The 21,207-nt window shown below is 39.7% G+C and overlaps 1 protein-coding gene across 4 annotated transcripts in view; it reads left to right on the top strand.

The window, feature by feature from the left end:
• The window catches only part of UBR3 (ubiquitin protein ligase E3 component n-recognin 3), a 147,613-nt gene that overhangs the window by 13,434 nt on the left and 112,972 nt on the right, over positions 1-21,207 (top strand). For 3 of the 4 annotated variants that reach the window (XM_063429709.1, XM_063429710.1, XM_063429711.1), the window contains exons 2-6: positions 3,196-3,335; positions 7,070-7,228; positions 17,141-17,281; positions 18,151-18,200; positions 18,674-18,740. In XM_063429709.1, coding sequence (XP_063285779.1) covers positions 3,196-3,335; positions 7,070-7,228; positions 17,141-17,281; positions 18,151-18,200; positions 18,674-18,740 — 557 coding nt within the window. The remainder of the gene's footprint in view (positions 1-3,195; positions 3,336-7,069; positions 7,229-17,140; positions 17,282-18,150; positions 18,201-18,673; positions 18,741-21,207) is intronic. The other variant, XM_063429712.1, reaches the window with a different exon arrangement.

Below are 21,207 nucleotides of genomic sequence, written 5' to 3' on the forward strand. Positions count from 1 at the left end.
TCCTCTGAATTGACTCTGTCACAATGGTGTTCACAGTACAAATATATGTAGATGGATATAACTCACTATCAGGAATGTGTCTTACAGCTGAAAAGAACTGTCAATACCGAGCAGGTAATGTCTGCCTGTGTAACCGAAACAGCAAGTTTAACTTGTTTTTTGTTAAATGTGTTGCTAGTCAGCTCAAGCAGGAGATTCTTAAAGCGGAAGCATCACTTCTCTGGAAATTACTGTTGAAAATCACCTATAACTTGTGTTGATTTCGTGGTATGCTCTGTTTTCTTTTAAAATATATATGAAAGGAACACTCTATAGCATAAGGAGTACAAACCTGTCTTCCTAGTACTATAGTGTTTTCCTCTGCATTTAGTTTGTCACCCCAAATATATTCCAAAATTTGAAAAAAGGGTTTTACTTCTAATTTTTCATTTCTTTTTCTGTGCTGAGACCCAGTTCTTGCATATACTTGATCTGCATGCCGACTCTTGTTCTTTCGTCCAGTGAGGAGAGTTGGGGATGAAAAGCGTGCACGCTTAGTGCTGTCTCCTCCAATCAAATGGAGTTTAGCTGTGAGAACTTGAATTTGACTCAATTCTCACAGCGGAAACAGCTGTAGTGCCTATCAGGAAGAGAGGCACTAGAGGCGTATTTAACCCTGCAATGTAAGCAGTGTCATATGTACTAAATGGCAATGTTTTGTGCATTGCAAAGTTATAACTAAAGGATCATTGCACCCAGACCACTTCATTAAAGGGACACTCCAGGCACCCAGACCACTTCTGCTCATTGGAGTGGTCTGGGTGCCAACTCCCACTACCCTTAACCCTGCTAGTGTAATTATTGCAGTTTTTCATAAATTGCAATAATTACATTGCAGGGTTAACTCCACCTCTAGTGGCTGTCTACTAGACAGCCACTAGAGGTCACTTTCTAGTTTCTAGCACAGGTTTCCTGTGCTAGAGCGTCGCTGGACGTCCTCACGCTGTGTGAGGACCTCCAGCATCGCTCAAAACCCCATAGGAAAGCATTGAAATGATTTTTCAATGCTTTCCTATGGGGAGACGTAAGGCGCATGCGCGGCATTTCCGCGCATGCGCATTAGGTCTCCTCGGCCGGTGGGCGAGATTAGTCTCGCCCACCGGCCGTCGTAATCACAAGGAGGAGCGTCGCGGAGGTGGAGACAGCGGCGAGGGACATCGCCGCTGTCCCAGGTAAGTCACTGAAGGGGTTTTCACCCCTTCAGTAACCGGGGATTGGGGGGTGGGAGGGAGAGGGGACCCTCCGGTGCCAGAAAAACGGATCGTTTTTCTGGCACTGGAGTTTCCCTTTAAGATTTCTAGTAATCCAAATAAATCGAAGATTGGCCTCCAAAAAAGCACCCTTTAATATAAAAATAATACAACAGAAATAAGAAAAAATGTAAAGGAGAAAAAAATGACCGTTCTTTTATTAGGTTTTCATTGAACCTGATAAAGCATCAAGGAGTTGAAGTTTCCTTATTTGTAGGCATGAAACACCAATACCGTTGGGGGTGGCTGTCATTTGATCTTTCTCAGCTGTATCTGTCATACCTGAAGATAGACTGACCATGGGAGCACGCCAGATCACCTTAGTACGTGCCAAGTAGGGGAAGCTGCTTCTGCTACTGTAATGGAATTGCATCTTCTGGATCTGACTGGCACATTGTTTGTTTGCATTCCATCACCTGTTTTTTCCTACTTGAAATTCACAAAGGCACGTCCGGTAGTCCTGATGATTTATATTAATGTTTTTGGCATCACTAATAAGATGTTTCTAATTAATACCCTCCATGACAAAAAAGTAAATTTATATCTTAGACTGTGGGCGTCACTTGTACTTCGCTTCAGACCTCTCAAATAGTAATTGCTATGAGTTTTGATATGCAGTCACAGAGAAGGACATTTCCACTACATGTCAAAAGATAGCAGGTTGTCCGACTTTTACTGTTTCAAGCTAATTATCTTGGCTATTCTTAAAAGGTAAATCTCGTTATTTTAATAGTGTATGAACTTCCATTGAGTCGACTTTTAAAATTAAATGACACTCTATATATGTTGGCTAATCACAAACCAACAAATTTCAGCCAAATTCATGTCATACGTTTTGATTTCTGATATAAACTGAAATTGCATCCATTACCCATGGCCACCCTAAATACCTCCCCAAACTCTGCTCTTACCTAGGGGACAGATACTGGGATATTCCACTGCCTTTCAATTCTGTTAACTGGTGTGTCCACTGACTGTATCTGTGATTCAGTCTAAAATTGACCATATGCAATTCAGTATTTAATATAGACACAATTCCAAACTTCAAACACATTTGTCTACTTACTTTTCTAAATTAGTGTATACTTGAAGGATTAGTGTTATGTTCATTTTCACATGTCGCAATGATAAAAATGTTATGGAACAGATTTTATCGTTAAAATGCAACATTGTAAGAGGTTTCCATTTGTTAAAGTCAATATAGAACATACTGTATTCCATCTGAACTATTGTTTTGTTGTCGGAAAGAAACCCACAATGTAAAGTGAGTAGGGGCATGTCTATTAAACAGTGAGCAGCCTGTGGCTCCCACCCATGCCCCGCAAGTGGGGGCTATTAAAATGAAGGGGGGACCTAGAGCCCCCCTGGCTCCCACCCCTGAGCGGCAGGTGGGGGCCATAAATAACAATGGGGGGGGGGACCTATTGTCCTCCCGTTCCAGGCCCTCACCCCTGAGTGACAGGTGGGGCCCATGAATATCAATGAGCGGGGGGACCTATTGTCCTCCCCTCCCCCGGCCCGGGAGGACAATGGGTCCCCCCCCACATTCTCTTTTAGGGCCTCCACCCGCCGCTCGGGGGGGTACTAGGGTTGTTTTTTTCTTTTTTTTTTCTGCTCACTGTTTAGTAGACATGCCCCTACTCGAGATTTCAGTCTCCCTTATGCGATTATGGGGGTATTGACCCCCATAGAGTGAGGGAGGAAATGGGGGGCTTAGGGAGTGGCGGGGAGCACTATATTTATGCAGAAAAAGGCTTTCAATCAGAAAATAAAATGTACGCAGTGTTCAGTAAATACTATGCATCTTTTTCAACTCTACAAACACATATATTGAATAACATTCTAAGTAATGACTTTTTTTTAACGCAAAAGCCTGTTTAAGTTTTTAAACCTTTTTTTGTTTCAGGTTTTGCAAACGACACAGGATAAAGTCCCGATCGTGCGTTCCATCTATTCCCCATGATTTATTGTTGATGTCTGAATTGGTTATCCCTCGATTTATCTTCTATCTCATCCAATACTTGAGGGATTGGTACAATGAGCCAGGTAGGTTTAAACATAATTATATGGGAGTTGCTTTTTATGGACTTTGTAATATAACCATGTAAACAGAATTAATAGAAAGAGAGGTAAATCAAACTTTCTCACCATACCCACTAACATTAACTGAAGTTGTGATGGTGCTTAGAGTGTACTTTTAATAAACTATTTAGAATATTTATTGGAGGTGCATTTATTTTCATTATTCCAGTATAAGCCATACCAATGTAGATTTGTGGTTACACATACCATAGCTGGGATTGAAAGAGAGCTTGGCTTGAACTATTGGCTTAGAAAGTTTTAACAGATTTCCATATGGTGAATTCATCCTTGCACAGCACCTCTGAAATTTTGGCTTGATTATCATTCAGCCTTTACAGAGTGAAAATGTTTTTTGGAAAGTAGAGAATTTTAAAGGAACACTACAGGGTCAAAGACACAAAAAAGTTTACCTTTATTCCAGTCTGCTGGTTCTGGCTCTGCCCCTGATCTGCCTCATTGGCTGACATCATCAGAAGTAATCATATCAGCCTATCACGATGCTTTCCGATAGGAAAGCATTGGATTGGCTGAGATTTGTCAATTTTGTTGATCTCAGGCAAGCGGCGGAGCCAAACATCACCATGGCCAATCAGCCTATCGTCATAGAGATGCATTAATTCAATGCATCTGTCTGGAAAGTTCAGTGCCTTTATGCAGAGGGTGGAGACACTGAATGGTGTGCCGCACAAACCCAGGAAGCACATCTAGTAGCCATCTGAGGAATGGCCACTGGAGATGTCCCTAGGCTGTAATGCAAACACTGCACTTTCTCTGAAAAGACTGTGTTTCTGCAAAAAACCTGTAGGGCTTGACCATTAAGCCGTAGTAGTTCCAGTGACTATAGTGTCCCTTTAATACAAATTGCTTGTATGATGACTATAAAGGTACATGTGTAAACATTGCCAATCAAGGTTAAGCATTGTATACATAAACAGGGAGTCTATAGTGCTAAGGTGAGTTGGGGTACTGACTTAAAGTTTAGGGTACTTGCCGTCAAGATGCTTTGGACTGTAACTCTCATGATTCTCGGCTAGGTCTATGCTTTTTTCCCAGCACGCTCATACTGAATTTTGGTATTATATTAGTTGCACTTTTAATTTTTTTGTATTTGTGGGGGGAAGCTCTACTGTACTCTCTAGCAGCTCTTTCTGTTCCCTGTGACATCTTGTCACGTGCTTTCTAGCAGATGGTATGTGGGAGGGTTAATGTTTTGGCCACTTGTTAGGGTTACAACTCGGCATGTTGCACTTGTTAAACATTTAGATGAATCTAATTTATAAAACAAAAAAAACAAACGGTGGTGACAATCTGCCTTGGAACAATCACTTCACAAAAAGCACTCTATTTATACTTCAGTTTAAAACAAGCAGAAACATTAAAGGGACACTATAGTCACCCAGACCACTTCAGCTCAATGAAGTGGTCTGTGTGCAATGTCCCTCAGGTTTTAACCCTGCAGATGCAAACATAGCAAATTCAGAGAAACTGCTATGTTTACATTGCAGGGTTAAAGGGAGACTATATTCACCTGAACAACTTTAGCTTAATGAAGCAGTTTTGGTGTATAGAACATGCCCCTGCAGCCTCACTGCTCAATCCTCTGCCATTTAGGAGTTAAATCCCTTTGTTTATGAACCCTGGTCACACCTCCCTGCATGTGACTTGCACAGCCTTCCATAAACACTTCCTGTAAAGAGAGCCCTATTTAGGCTTTCTTTATTGCAAGTTCTGTTTAATTAAGATTTTCTTATCCCCTGCTATGTTAATAGCTTGCTAGACCCTGCAAGAGCCTCCTGTATGTGATTAAAGTTCCATTTAGAGATTGAGATACAATTATTTAAGGTACATTACATCTGTTTGAAAGTGAAACCAGTTTTTTTTTCATGCAGGCTCTGTCATTCATAGCCAGGGGAGGTGTGGCTAGGGCTGCATAAACAGAAACAAAGTGATTTAACTCCTAAATGACAGTGAATTGAGCAGTGAAATTGCAGGGGAATGATCTATACACTAAACCTGCTTTATTTAGCTAAAGTAATGTAGGTGACTATAGTGTTCCTTTAAGCCAGCCGCTAGTGGCGGTCTTCCGGACAGCTACTAGAGGCGCATCTGCGACACTGGAGGCATATTATGCCTCCATCACACAGAGCGTCCATAGGAAAGCATTGAAAAATGCTTTCCAATTGACAGCTTGAATGCGCGCACGGCACTTGCTGACGTTGGCAGAGGGAGCTGGCGGGGGAGGAGAGGTCACCAGCGCCGAGGGAGCCCGGTGCTGGAAAAAGGTAAGTAAATGAAGCGGTTTTAACCCCTTCAGCGCCACGGGAGGGGGACGGGCACTCTAGTGTCAGGAAAACCGCTTAGTTTTCCTGACACTATAGTGATCCTTTAATAATGCCTATAATAAAGTGTTCATTAATTTTTATAGTAACAACCGTTGGCTTTTGACACTTACCAGTTTAACAGAATTACCAGTTGCTTAGAGTATTATAGTATGAGAATGATGATCAACAATACCCATTATGATACTTCTCTAAGCTGGGGGTGCCTACAGTTAAATAAACTGTTTAGTGTGAATGATGCAATACTCTTTGATTTGTAACATTGCTAGATTACCTGTATTGTCTATTTTGTTGTCTAATAAAGGATTAATACAAATGAGTCTGCATCCAGTGAGCTCTTCACAAATTATTTGTTGTAATTTGAAAACTTATAATTTCAGTCAAAAAGTTGATTATGACAAGTAACCCGTTTTCTGTTATTTAATGTCACACATTTTTTATGCATTTTTGAGGGTATAGTGCTCCCTATGGATCAGATGGTTCCTGAAAATTGAAATAAATCACAAGTTACCTTATTAAAGGAGTACTCAAACACCATAACCACTACAGTGCATACTTGGAGTTTGTGGTGCAGTGTTTAAAGCACATCGCTGGAGGTGTAACTCTGTCATCAGTGAAATTAGCCAGCCTGGAATAAGTTAAAATCTGGCTAACTGGATCCAAAAACCAGAAAAAAATGTTTACCCTTGTGACAACGGTGGTGCGTGGCGGAGAAGCTCCACTCACTGATACAATAAAACCAGTTGTTGACAAAAAAGCACACCAGACGCAGCGTTCTTAATTCAGACCATGAAACCTTTTATTGGGTACGCGTTTTCGACAATGCGTCCTTACTCATAGCAATACTACTCATTATGTACTCTCCAAAATGTGTTCGGTTTTTGAATATTTTTGATGTGTGACTGCCCTTGTGGTTTTTTTTTTTTTTCATCTTTCTGTAAGTACCCATTAAAAGGCTTCACTTTCTGTGTGGAGAACGCTACCTCTGGCATGCCCTTTCTATTTTAGAATATTCTGTGCATATTAGACGTCCGACATTGTCATGGCGACAGATGACCAATGGCTGCACAACCCCCCTTCCCTCATCCTGTCCTCCAATATGTCCCTCCCCCTGCAGTAAAGGGGAATGATGTCACCAGAAGACAGTGGTGCTGTAGGGAGGGCAAGGGTTAGTGCAGCCAAATACAGTGTTTTGATAAAATACAGTTTTTGGTTGCAGTAACCTTTCAAGGAGTTGCCAATTTCCTAAAGCTTTCATGCTGTCTGTTTGGTACATTAAAAAAAACAAGTAATTCTTAATGTATTTAAATACTTGCACAACTAAAAGTCTTTGTATTGCTTTGTTGCCTTTTCTATTAGCAGCAGATTCTCCAGCCGAGAGAGACCTCCAGAAAGTCCTTCAAGTATTGGATCCTCAAATCTCATTCTTGGAGGATTTAACGAAGATGGGTGGCGCCATGAGAACCGTTCTTACGCAGGTGCTGACCAACCAGCAATACTACAAAGACCTTTGCTCTGGTAATATACTCATATTGAGGCATCCTGGGTTTCTTAAAATTAGAGCATTAACAGTTTAAAAATCTGAAACTAAAATATCTGGGAGATATTGTAACGGGGGATTTCCTTGTGAGTCTTCATCTCATTACTCTCAGCCAACTATCTAAGCTCATTCAAACAGAGTCCTCGGTAACTTATTTCCTGTTAACAAGGCTCAAAATTCCAGGTTCTACTCTATTAACTTATTAACTTATATGTAAAAAGACACACTCTTCGCAATAACTTGAAGGAAAGATCAAGCTCACTCCTAAAATCGATCCTTTTTTGTAGTATCAAGATAAGTCAACATTTCAGCCATACCACGCCTGTATAAAACTTGATAAACATTTAAAGGACCACTATAGTGCCAGGAAAACAAACTGAAAATCCCCTACCCTCATCACTTCCGGTGAGGGAAATCAGCTGGATCCTGTGCTGCTATGTTTACATTAGGATTAATCCAGCCTCTAGTGGCTGTCTCACTGACAGCCGCTAGAGGCGCTGCCGCGCTTCTCACTGTGATTTTCAAAGTGAGAAGACACTTGCGTCCACAGGAAACCATTGAGAAATGCTTTCCTATGGACTGATTAAATGCGCGCGCGGCTCTTGCGCATTCGGCGGATGAAGTCGGAAGAGGGAGGCCCGGTATTCTGTCAAATTTCCCTACCTGTGAAAATCCCCTACCCTCGTCACTTCCGGTAAGGGAAATCAGCTAGATCCTGTGCTGCACCTGCGTGCTAACACTCCTGCTACTCCTCAGCAAGGTCCTGGAAGGTAAGTAAAACTAGTTTTACACTTTCATTATAGTTAGTGCATTCACTAAGCTTAGGCACACGGGACATTTAGGGTTAAGTGAGGGTTCAAACTAGGATTAGGAAAGTGATTTTAACCTCTCTCACACATTATTCTTACACTAACCCTTGGGGTAAGGGTTAAAATAGTGTGAAAAAACACTATTTATAGACATTCTCCTAATGTGAAATATCACTAAATATAAACAAGTCCCTAATCCGAACCCTAATTTGAACCCTAACATTAACCCTAAATGTCCCATGTCCTAAACTTAGTGAATGCACGAAAGTGTAAAACTAGTTTTACTTACCTCTCAGGACCTTGCTGTGGAGAAGTAGCAGGAGTGTTAGCACGCATGTGCAGCATAGGATCTAGCTGATTCCCCTTACCGGAAGTGACAAGGGTAGGGGATTTTCACGGGTAGGGAAATTTGACAGAAAACCAGGCTCCCTCTGCGCTGGAGAAATATCCTCCCTCTTCCAACGTCATCCGCCAAATGCGCAAGAGCCGCGCGTGCATTCAATCAGTCCATAGGAAAGCATTTCTCAATGGTTTCCTATGGACGCAAGTGTCTTCTCACTGTGAAAATCACAGTGAGAAGTGCGGAAGCGCCTCTAGCGGTTGTCAGTGAGACAGCCACTAGAGGCTGGATTAAAGGAACACTATAGTCACCTAAATTACTTTAGCTAAATAAAGTAGTTTTAGTGTATAGATCATTCCCCTGCAATTTCACTGCTCAATTCACTGTCATTTAGGAGTTAAATCACTTTGTTTCTGTTTTATGCCCTAGCCACACATCCCATGGCTATGATTGACAGAGCCTGCATGAAAAAAAAACTGGTTTCACTTTCAAATAGATGTACCGTATATACTCGAGTATAAGCCGACCCGAATATAAGCCGAGGCCCCTAATTTTACCCCAAAAAACTGGGAAAACTTATTGACTCGAGTATAAGACTAGGGTGGGAAATGCAGCAGCTACTGGTACATTTCTAAATAAAATTAGATCCTAAAAAAAATATATTAACTGAATATTTACAGTGTGTGTATATAATTAATGCAGTGTGTATATGAATGCAGTGTGTGTGTGTATGCAGTGTATGAGTGCAGTGTGTGTATGAGTGCAGTGTGTGTATGAGTGCAGTGTGTGTATGAGTGCAGTGTGTGTATGAGTGCAGTGTGTGTATGTATGAGTGCAGAGTGTGTATGTATGAGTGCAGAGTGTGTATGTATGAGTGCAGAGTGTGTATGTATGAGTGCAGAGTGTGTATGTATGAGTGCAGAGTGTGTATGTATGAGTGCAGAGTGTGTATGTATGAGTGCAGAGTGTGTATGTATGAGTGCAGAGTGTGTATGTATGAGTGCAGAGTGTGTATGTATGAGTGCAGAGTGTGTATGTATGAGTGCAGAGTGTGTATGTATATGATGAATGGAGTGCAGAGTGTGTATGTATATGATGAATGGAGTGCAGAGTGTGTATGTATATGATGAATGGAGTGCAGAGTGTGTATGTATATGATGAATGGAGTGCAGAGTGTGTATGTATATGATGAATGGAGTGCAGAGTGTGTGTGTATATGAGTGCAGTGTGTGTGTATATGAGTGCAGTGTGTGTGTATATGAGTGCAGTGTGTGTGTATATGAGTGCAGTGTGTGTATGAGTGCAGTGTGTGTATGAGTGCAGTGTGTGTATGAGTGCAGTGTGTGTATGAGTGCAGTGTGTGTATGAGTGCAGTGTGTGTATGAGTGCAGTGTGTGTATGAGTGCAGTGTGTGTATGAGTGCAGTGTGTGTATGAGTGCTGTGTGTGTATGAGTGCTGTGTGTGTGTGTATGAGTGCTGTGTGTGTGTGTATGAGTGCTGTGTGTGTGTGTATGAGTGCAGTGTGTGTGTGTATGAGTGCAGTGTGTGTGTGTATGAGTGCAGTGTGTGTGTGTATAATGAATGCAGTGCAGTGTGTATGTATAATGAATGCAGTGCAGTGTGTATGTATAATGAATGCAGTGCAGTGTGTATGTATAATGAATGCAGTGCAGTGTGTATGTATAATGAATGCAGTGCAGTGTGTATGTATAATGAATGCAGTGCAGTGTGTGTATGTGCAGTGTGTGTATGTGCAGTGTGTGTATGTGCAGTGTGTGTATGTGCAGTGTGTGTATGTGAGTGCAGAGCATTGGTGGGCATTTTATTAATTATTATTTTAATATTTTTTTAATGTTATTTTTTTTAGGTAACTATTTTTTTTTTATTTGTATTATTATTTTTGTTATTATTTTAATTATTTTTTCCTTATTATTATTTGTTTTATTATTAATATTTTAATTTTTTCGTCCCCCCTCCCTGCTTGTTAGCTGGCCAGGGAGGGGGGCTCTCACTTCCTGGTGATCCAGTGGATGGGCTGTAGGAGGGGGCTGTCAGGAAGCTGTAACTTACCTTCACAGCAGCTCCTGTCAGCTCCCTTCTCTCTTCTCCGGTGCGTGCAGCTCCCAGGTCAGCTCCCTCTGCAACTCTTGCGGCCGCGCGGAGCGTTGCCACGGTAACCCGTGGCAACGCTCTGACCCCGCGGCTCTCGCGAGAGTTGCAGAGGAAGCTGACCTGGGAGCTGCACGCACCGGAGAAGAGAGAAGGGAGCTGACAGGAGCTGCTGTGAAGGTAAGTAAGAGCTTCCTGACAGCCCCTGGTCCATGTCTGTATTATGGCAATGTAAATTGCCATAATACAGACAAGTGACTCGAGTATAAGACGAGTGGGGGTTTTTCAGCACAAAAAATATGCTGAAAAACTCGTCTTATACTCGAGTATATACGGTAATTTACCTTAAATAATTGTATCTCAATCTCTAAATTGAACTTTACTCACATACAGGAACCTCTTGCAGGGTCTAGCAAGCTATTAACATAGCAGGGGATAAGAAAATCTTAATTAAGCAGAACTTGCAATAAGGAAAGCCTTAATAGGGCTCTCTTTACAGGAAGTGTTTATGGAAGGCTGTGCAAGTCACATGCAGAGAGGTGTGACTAGGGTTCATAAACAAAGGGATTTAACTCCTAAATGGCAGATGATTGAGCAGTGAGGCTGCAGGGGCATGTTCTATACACCAAAACTGCTTCATTAAGCTAAAGTTGTTCAGGTGACTATAGTGTCCCTTTAACCCTAATGTAAACATAGCAGTTTCTCTGAAACTGCTATGTTTTCAGCTGCAGGGTTAACCCTAGATGGACCTGGCACCCAGACCACTTCATTGAGCTGAAGTGGTCTGGGTGCCTATAGTGGTCCTTTAATAGAGGGGGCATACAAATATCCATACAAGTGTAAACAAATAGTGTATCAATTGCTGGGGAGAATAAAGTGCAAAATGACAAATCATGACGTATAAATGGAGTAGTTTTTTTAATTATATTTTGTTTATGACTTGTCACTTTGCACTTTATTTTCACAAGTAATTGATATATGATGCACTTTATTTTTACACTTATATTGCTATTTGTTATTGACACTGGGCACTTTATTGTGTTCACTTTAAATGACAAACATTTTATTGATCATTGAAAGGTTGACATTTATGCCAATATCAATTTACTCCACCCCCTATTTAAAGAAACATTATAGAGTCAGTAACACAAACCTGTATTCATGACCCTATTATCTTAAAACCACCATCTAGTCCTCTGGCTCCCTCTTGCCTCCCTAAATATACTAAAATCTTGCTTGTGCTCAAGTCTGCAGCTGCTGGCTCTGCCCCTGTCTGCCTCTGAACTGCCTCTGTCTGCTGACATCATCAGAAGTGGTGGTCTGAGCCAATCACAACGAGACTGTCAAGAAAACAGATCAGGGGCAGAGCCAGCATGATTCAAACACAGCCCTGGCCAATCAGCATCTCCTCATAGAGATGAATTGAATCAATGCATCTCTATGAGGATCATTCAGTGTCTGCATGCAGAGGGTGGAGACATGGAATGGCAGTACTGCCCCGGAAAGCACCTCTAGCAGCCATCTAATAAGTGGCCAGTGGAGTTATCACTAGGCTGTCATGTAACCACTACAACAAAAAGCCTGAAGGGAATGATTCAACTCTCCAGAACAAATACAATAAGCTGTAGTTGTTCTGGTGACTAGTGTCCATTTTATTAAGTCTCTATATAGGCACTTTAGTCTGACTATTTACTGGGGTTGATAAAGGTGGGGTATATATGTATTTACATATGCATGTACGGTTTCTATAGACTATGGTAGATTGTAAAATAGGCATACTTTTATGCTATGATGTTTATGCATTAAGCACTAACTTGTAGTGGATTGAAATCTGAATTGCAATAGTTAGACTGATTACAGCTTTTTTTTTTAGTTTTGGTTTTCAGTTCTCTAAATTCTTTTAAAACTTTAATAAACCAAGAAAATGTCCTGCAAAACATGGCAATGACTTTATCTAAACACAGAAATGATTTTAATAAACTGTGATTGTGCACCCAGTAAGTGGTAATACTACCGAAGAACTCAAAAAGCTGTGAATGTGCACACGGTAAGTAATGCCAATCAGGGCTCAAAATTCTGCCCTGGCTAGTAGAAATGTACCCCTGGTGAGTGTCATGGACCTTTCGGGCTTGCAGCTTTTAAAGCTTGACTTGTGGTGTTGGACTAAAAATTGTGAGCCCTTCTACCAAGAATACACTTTGCTTACTGAAATCTTAAACGCTATCCAGAATGATAGCTGAACAATCTGAGTCTACAGTGTGTAAAATCTCGGTGCAGTGACTACATGTGACGTTCCTTTTTTATAAATAAACCACATTAGAAGCACGCTGAAGGCAGAGACTGTGTAATAATGTTGGCGGCATTTCTGTGGGTGTACAAATAACAGCTATATCATGTTTAATGGATTTAGCACTTATTCCTCAAACATTTCAGTTTATAAATTAGCCCTCCTAGCTGTTACCTAGTCCTGACACTAAAGAGAACCTGGAAATACATGCATACATGTTGTGCATTTTATCCACCCTTTAAGTATCATGGGGTTGGACAAATCCCTTTACATTGATTAATATGCCATTTGTCCTTAAGATGTTAATTACTACTTTACCCCCCAAAAAAATACTTGAACACTTTTGTTTTTCTCTGTGAATTTGTCTTGCTTTTGACGCATTGTTCCCAGTTAATATATTCTTTGCGTATTTGTGAGTAAGAAACAGAATAAATGGTCTGCCCTAAAACTCTCATTCCTGTATCATTTGCAATAATGTGCAGCAGATTGCTGCTGTAATGTGGATGAAAATGGCAGTCTCAATGTGGAGGTGGATGAATAAGGTTAACAGTTTGGCTGACAGATGGGCATTCACGATCGTTCAAGTCAATGTGGTTCTCACCATTCTGAGAACCAAACAGTTAACTTTTTAAGTATCACGTGATTGTGGTGTCTTTACAAGAATTTGCAATCCGCCATTTGATGCAAGTCATGGGATTTTTGCATGTTGGGAGCAGTGAACATGATCTATTTTACGGCAGGTCTTGATTGCTATAGACTGTGCAGTGATATGTGAGCTCCCTTCAGCGACAGAATTTCTATTATAAATACTGAGGTCAAGACTTGACTCGAATGCAGGTGACACAAATGGGAGTGTGTATTAAATGTCAGCATGCTTGGCTTGTTTCAGTAGCACTAACTTTTGAAATCCCTGTGCTACTACAGACAGGGGTTATGATTACCTGGTATTTACTGCAGTACTCATGCCTATGCAGGAAGCTAAACTATGTAGGGTCCTTTACTTTAAGAGTTTCTTCTGTGTCAAAGGAAACAAATATAAGTGTTGAGCTAATCAATCACTTGCAAACTTTAGACAAAAATAGGCTGATTAACCCCTTAAGGACACATGACGGAAATATTCTGTTATGATTCCCTTTAATTCGAGAAGTGGTGTCCTTAAGGGGTTAAAGGAAAGCTCTAAATTAGCTGCCTTGCAAGGACCCGTCCAAATCAATATCAACTCTGTTTAGTGAATAATCCCCTGAACTTCCCTCTGCTGATAAATGAATCTGCTTCTGTATCCCTACATGGTTTAATGGTACACTTTAAAGGGACACTAAAAGTCGCCAAAGACTTTAGCTTAATGAAGCAGCTTTAGTGTAATGATCATGCAGCTGCAGTTTCACTGCACTGTTCTCTACCATTTAGAAGTTATATCACTTTTGTTTGTCGATTTAAGTCTAAGCCACAACTCCTCTGGCTGCAATTTACACAGCCTGCATGAAAAAAAGGTTTAATTTTCAATCTTAATAAAATAAACAAATGTTGGGGGAAAAAAAAGTGAGAATACGGTGCTGCTATCACCTATGTGCACCACTCAACACACACAAAAGTGAAACAAAAGTGAAATTTAAAATGGTGAGCGCACTCAAATTTCATAAAATTTACCAATACTTCATAAAAAATATTCCTAAAAAAATGAGATAAAAGACCATAGGGTAATATAGTAAAAACTAATATTAAAACACCTTGTTATTGGTCAAACTCACATGTAGCTGAGTCACTTAAAAGCTGACTCAGACTAAAAAGCAGAGAAGAGCATGTGTGATGGTGGATATCTGTTTAAATCAGGATACTTCCTATTGTGCCAAAAGGTAATCTCTCCAAAGGATGCAGGATCAAATACAGGATGATTTATTGGGACACAAATTACAAATTAAAATATAACCGAAAAAGTCCACCAAGAATGTCGCCACCTGACGCGTTTCGGCGTTACAGCCTTCTTCAGAAGCGGTGATTCTGCTCTTCTCCTTTGATTTCCTTTTTAAAATCAAATATTGGCGCCGTTTTCCTCCCTTCCGGTTATTACTTCCGTGTTCGTCATCAGTATTCGTCTATCACGTTCGGCGCACATATTCAGCATCCTTGCGCCGTGACGTCAGGACATAGCCGTAATACCGGAACTTACTGGTGGCCATTTTTAAAAGTCCGTCTAATGCAGCACTTGCCAGGATCTTTCTATCGTAAAAATTTCTTAAGCAATATATTCAAAATATATATAAAATTAGAGACATATATTTACAAAGTACTACTTAAAAACCTTTGCTCTATACATATCAATTACAAATTTTAGCAACTGACACACAAATTGAATATAAAGTAAAATATTAATATAATTAAATCTTATATAAAATAAACTTCATAATAATCAGAGGAATAAAATAATAAAAATGGTTAGAATAAAATGCAATAAAAGGGAGAAAAAAAACCATTAAGTGTATAAAACCATTTAAATACAAAAAAATTGTATAAAAACATTTAAATACAAGAATTAATTTCAAAATCGGCATTTAAGCTGTGAGTTATCAGAGTATCCATATTAAAAATCCACCTCATCTCACTTCTACTAAGGAGGTTTTCAAAGTCTCCTCCTCTCCAGTGTGCCTTAACCCCTTCTATTCCTATAAATTCCATTCCACTCACATTCCCACCATGGGCTTTCAAAAAATGTTTGGATACACTGTTGTGAGAACTTGCGATTAATGTTATAAATATGTTCCCTAATACGAACTTTTAAAGCCCTTGATGTTTTACCAATGTATTGGTATCCGCAGGGACATATAACCATATATATAATATTCTTGGAATTACAGGTTCAAAATGATTTAATATTATATTCCTGTTGGTTAGTGAATGAGGTGAATTTCGTAATACTTTTATTCTTATTAGTTCTTAAAGTGCACCCTCTACATGACATACAATAATAATAAACAATTTCCCTTTTAAAAACATTGACATCTTATTGTTATTAAAAATATTTTCCTTATCTAAAAAAAACTCGTGGTTAAGATCTGTTTAAAACTTTTTGCCCCTCTATGAATAATTCTAGGTTTCTTGCTCAAATATTGACAAATTTCTTTATCTTCCTCCAGGATATGCCAATTCTTTTGCATTATCCTGCGCAGGGAATTGCTATTTGAACTGTAATTAAAAATTATGGGTATTTCTTCATTTTCTTCTATAGATTTTATATTTTTATTTTTTCCTTCTAAAATACTGGCCCTTGGTTCTGCTTCAATTTGTGCACATATTGCTTTCAAGGAATCATAATTATAGCCTTTGTCTACAAGTTGATCAATTAAGATTTTAGATTGGCATTTGAATTGATCCAATTCAGTACAGTTCCGTCTTAATCTTAAAAACTGACCTTTTGGTATATTGGTCAGCCATGGTTTAAAATGACAACTTTTAAGATCAATAAAACTGTTTACGTCTACAGTTTTAAAAAATGTTTAATTTTTATTGGTTTACAATCTGATGTTAACTTGCTTTAGAAGTGTGTATCTCCTACTCTTTAAATTAAACTTTAATCACACACAGGAGACTCTTGCAGACTCTAGAAGGCTATTCTCACAACAGGAGATAAGAAATTATAATTTTAAACATGTAGGGATTTGTGACTAGGGCTGTATAAACAAAGTGATTTAACTCTTAAATGGCAGAGAATTGAGCTGCAGGGGTATGCTCTACACACCAAAACGGCTTCATTAAGTTAAAGTTGTTTTGGTGCCTATAGTGTCCCTTTTTAGTACCACTTTCCCAACCGCTCATTGTAGTGGTGACAGATTTTTGGGCACTCTTTCATGCTGTTGTGAAACCATTTTCGTACGGTTTGATAAAGAACTGCTCTTTCAGCACCTAAAGCATGGCTCCACTATGCAACTTGATGGCGAGTCCTCAGCCTCCTTCCACGGATTCCCAACTGATTACCATCTAACGCTGGCCGACATTTGCAGAAGTTCAGTTCTGCGTTAGTGATACTTTAGCAGAGTGGCTGCTGTGTAGGTGCTAAGAGAACTGGTTGAAACCAGAACTGTTTGAATAAAATGGAGAAGATGCGCCACGATTCTTTGCGTCCTAACCAGTACAATGAACTGTTGTTTTAATGGAGTTTATAGAGTGTTCCTTAAGTTGTAGATTGTGCATTGTGTTTATCTGGTAATTATGCTTTTTTTTCTCTCTATGTATTTAACCCCTTAAGGACCAAACTTCTGGAATAAAAGGGAATCATGACATGTCACACATGTCATGTGTCCTTAAGGGGTTAATGAAATCCTTATTGACATTTCATATTTGTGTTTTTAGGTACAGGAGAGAATGAATGCACGAAGAGCCATGAAAACTATCTCATTGCTCTGAAGGGATCTGGATTGACAATTTCAGAGGAGAAAACTTCGAGTGCATCACTAGAGACATCGCCTGGCACAAGTGCAATAGCAGTTCAAGGTCTGTATACTGTTGTTGATTAGGAAAACAACTGCAAGTGATGTTTTAATGAACATTAGTGATCAGCTAGAGCTCTGGGTGTCACCTCCAGTTTTATGAATGTAAGTCATTATAAAGTACCGTACAAATGGTGAGAATGCTGAAACGCAGATTAGCTAGTTTTGCATTTTTGCTTCATTAGACGGTGGTGCCCTGGACATATTGGTGCAGTGGAGTTGATTTTGTTTCTTGCATATGTCAGCATTGGGGGAAAAATGGGAATGGAGAAAGATAAATAATTGAAGCTCTCATGCTGTGATGCCACTATTATTCACTCTTCAGTGTCAGGTAAATGAAGAGCTACTGGGAAATACATATTTCTTGTACTCTTTCACACTCATGTGGGTCCAAAGAGGAGATTTCGGGATCCTCCATAGGTATTTTGTGTGTGCGCGGCACTTGCAGTGGATGTAAAATGGCATGATGTGGCAGGCAAAATCTGGTTGAAATTTACCACTTCGGCTTAATGTAGTTGTTCTGGTGTCTATAGTAAGTCCCTGCAGGCATTTTCACTGGATGTGCTTCCTGGGGCAGTGTTGCACAGTGTGCAGAACTGACGTTCAGCGTCTCCACGCTTTGCATAGAGAGAGTGAACTTTCCTTATAGAGACTGAGGAAGCCAGGGTGACTTTGGCCCCGCCCATTTCCCTGACATAAATAATCAGAATTGATGATCCCCGGAGGCTGATTGGAGTTTTACTCGCTTTTAAGGGGGACCAGGGAGGCTAGATAGTTTAACACTGTATGGTCAGGAATACATGTTTTGTGTTCTTTTAACATGATTTATTCCAAGTTGTGAATATTTTACTCTGTTTATTTTTTACTCTTCAGAACTCACATGTGGAATTGAGACACCTGAAGAGACAGATTCTTCAGACGAGGTCAGTTGTACAATGTTATACTCCTTTAAAATGTAAATATTTAATTCTTGGATATTTAGTTCTACTGTGTTAAAATATCATTCTAGGAAGGGTTTTTCACATTTTCAGGGATTCAGAGTTGATTTGAAATTTTAAGCGAATATAGCTGAATTACATAACTTTTTGGCTTTTGTATTTACTTTGTATCCCTTACAATTTAGCATGTATCCCTGTGAAAATAGATAAATATTTGATTTACATGTAAGGCGTATTAAATACAAACTGTAAGCAGGATTCACTCTCAGCAACTAAAATACAATTACAAATATTTTAACCAAATGAATAGTATATTAATACTATGTAATAGTAAGTATCCCTTTATGGTTGATGTCCTTGGTCTACTAGATTTCTTCTGTCTGCAATTTCTCATACTATGGCAATTTGTGAGTGGAAACAAAACTTGTAAGACTTTTGTGTTTGATATAATATTGCAGGAAGGCCAGGATGGCAGACAAAGTGTAGGGAAACGCAAAAGAGTGAAACTGAGCAGTAGCACCAAAGGTATGTGCAACTTTAACTTATCGGAACTGCTTCCAAGTAGAATGTAACACTTAAAATGCTTTAAATGTCTTAAGTCACACGTGCCATATGCAAGCTTACAGCTTTAGGACATTGGGCTGTGTGCTGTATACATGTTTATTCTCCCATGTCAATGGCCCATCCTCATGGAGCTAAGCAGTAGTAACTCAGATGTTATGTAAAAGTCCTATGAGTTTAAGGCAGCTTTTGTGGAACCAGAAGCAGACTTGGAACTGTGGATGCTGCTGGTTGATACCTGCAGAGCTTGAAATTGAACATAAATATACAGTGATCAGCCACAACATTAAAACAAGGGACAAGTGAAGTGAATAGCTTTTGATTATATCGTTACAATGGCACCTGTCGATGTGTTGGGCTGTAAGTTCTTTAATTTCATGTGTTGGATAGAGGGACAAATAGGCAAGCGAAAAGATCAGTGATTTTAAAAGGGCCAAATAGTGATGGCAGGACGACTGTCAGAGCATCTCCAAAATGGCAAGACTTGTGAGGTTTTGTTATTACCTACCATTAGTGGTTCAAGGAAGGACAACTTGCTGTTTTGTCTAGCTATTACTATTTGGCCCTGTCAAAGTCACTTAGATCTTTCTGCTGAAATCAGCACTTCTATAACTGGGAGTAGAAACACATCTCTGGCTCTTCATCAGACTGCTGGGGAGGTTGCATTCTGCTTCCATTAGAGCTACAGAGCAAAAGTGCTGCTTTAGAGTGTGCCTGCCTCTCTCTGCTCTCCAGTGAGCTGTACAAAAACTCTATGAAAGTCACATGAGTGTGCTCATGGTTTCATCGCAAATGCTGCATGTCACATCAATCTATCACGACCATATTCTTTTAAAACCTCCACCCTAAATGCTTGGTAGTGAATGGGTTAACTAGTCCTTAATTGTGAAAGCGGTTTAATTTATGTCTGGAACAAGGAATAAAGGCTAGAGTTTGAGAGTTTGAATACCTCCACTGCCAGGATTAGAAAAAACTTTGACATACGGAACAGAGTATATATTATCTTGCTGTAGTGGTTATGCTGCCAAGAATACCCTGGCCAAGTTCCTCAGTAATTGTTTTGTCCCCTAACCTGGGTTCCTGCCAGGCTTCAAAGGTCCCTGCCAGGCTTCAATGTTCCCTGGTGGTCCAGTGACGTGCATCCGGTTTCTACAGACTCCGACCCTCATAATATCAGTCAATGGCAGAGAGCAGTCAGCTGACTCTCATTCGCTCGCTTTATGTGCACAGAATTGATGCTCGCTTTATGTGCACAGAATTGATGCTCGCTTTATGTGCACAGAATTGATGCTCGCTAGCCCAGACCGCTAGTTGATGACAAGGTGTTAATCTCTGTATGTGCAGCGTTTCATAACAAAACTCTACACATACAGACTCCATGCACCAAGACCACTTCATATCGCTGCAGTGGATATGGTACTTGGAGTAACCCTTTTAACCTACTTGATTCTTGGCTATATTAAGATTTAGAAACTATGCTACCATTAGAAATTCTGCCCCCCAGTATAAACATGTCTGCAACAAATGCTTGCATGTCTTATACTTGTTACCTTGGATAATAAAGCTTCAATTGAAGGTAAACATTTATTTGCAACATTGCAATAAATTTTTAAACACTTTCTTTTCCTTCACTATCCTATTCTTCTGTTGTAAAAAAATAAATAAATCAGTACTTTTAATTACATTAACAAAGAAATGGCACTTTTAATTCCACTTCTACTTCGGACTCCCTCTTTTCTATTGACTACACTAAAGGAACGCTGCCAAATAAATCAACAGGCAGTGCGACTGATATAACAGTGCTTCCCAAAACACTCAGAATGTAAAATGCCAAAAGTTAAATATATCAGTGTACACACAAAACCCTGTGAGAAAATACAAGATATATAAAATACCTCCATATAGCGAAGTAAAAATGGATAGTACCTAAAATATTAACGTAAAACACAACATAGTGTGAACTGTATAGACAAATGTAATGTGAATAGATCTAGGACTACCACTCACGTGATTCATAGCTGTACCAGGCTCTGTATACCAGGCTCAGGGCTGCCAATTCAGGCGAACGTATCCACTTTCAGTAGTAGAAAATGGGACCTCAAGTATGATCCAAACAACATTTATTGGGAATATAACCACTCAAGGTACTAAAATAAAGTGGGAGTGGAGCCAAGTATAAAAGTCCAGTATAGAAAAGTAAATACAGATAAAAGTTCCACTCACCACCAATACAGTAACCAAGAAAACAATATAAAAGATATACATGTATACAGCAGACGCGTTTCGGCTGGGTAAGTCGTCTCCCAGTGCTGCTGATTAGGTCACAAAAGTCGTCTTTTACAAGTCCCATTTTCTCTGATCACCTGTGTAGGATTCGCAATTTGTGAGATGTCACTTCCGCTATATCCGTATGACGTCTCTTCCTCATCCG

Source organism: Pelobates fuscus, chromosome 8 (genome assembly GCF_036172605.1).
Source record: "Pelobates fuscus isolate aPelFus1 chromosome 8, aPelFus1.pri, whole genome shotgun sequence".
Lineage (NCBI taxonomy): Eukaryota > Metazoa > Chordata > Amphibia > Anura > Pelobatidae > Pelobates > Pelobates fuscus.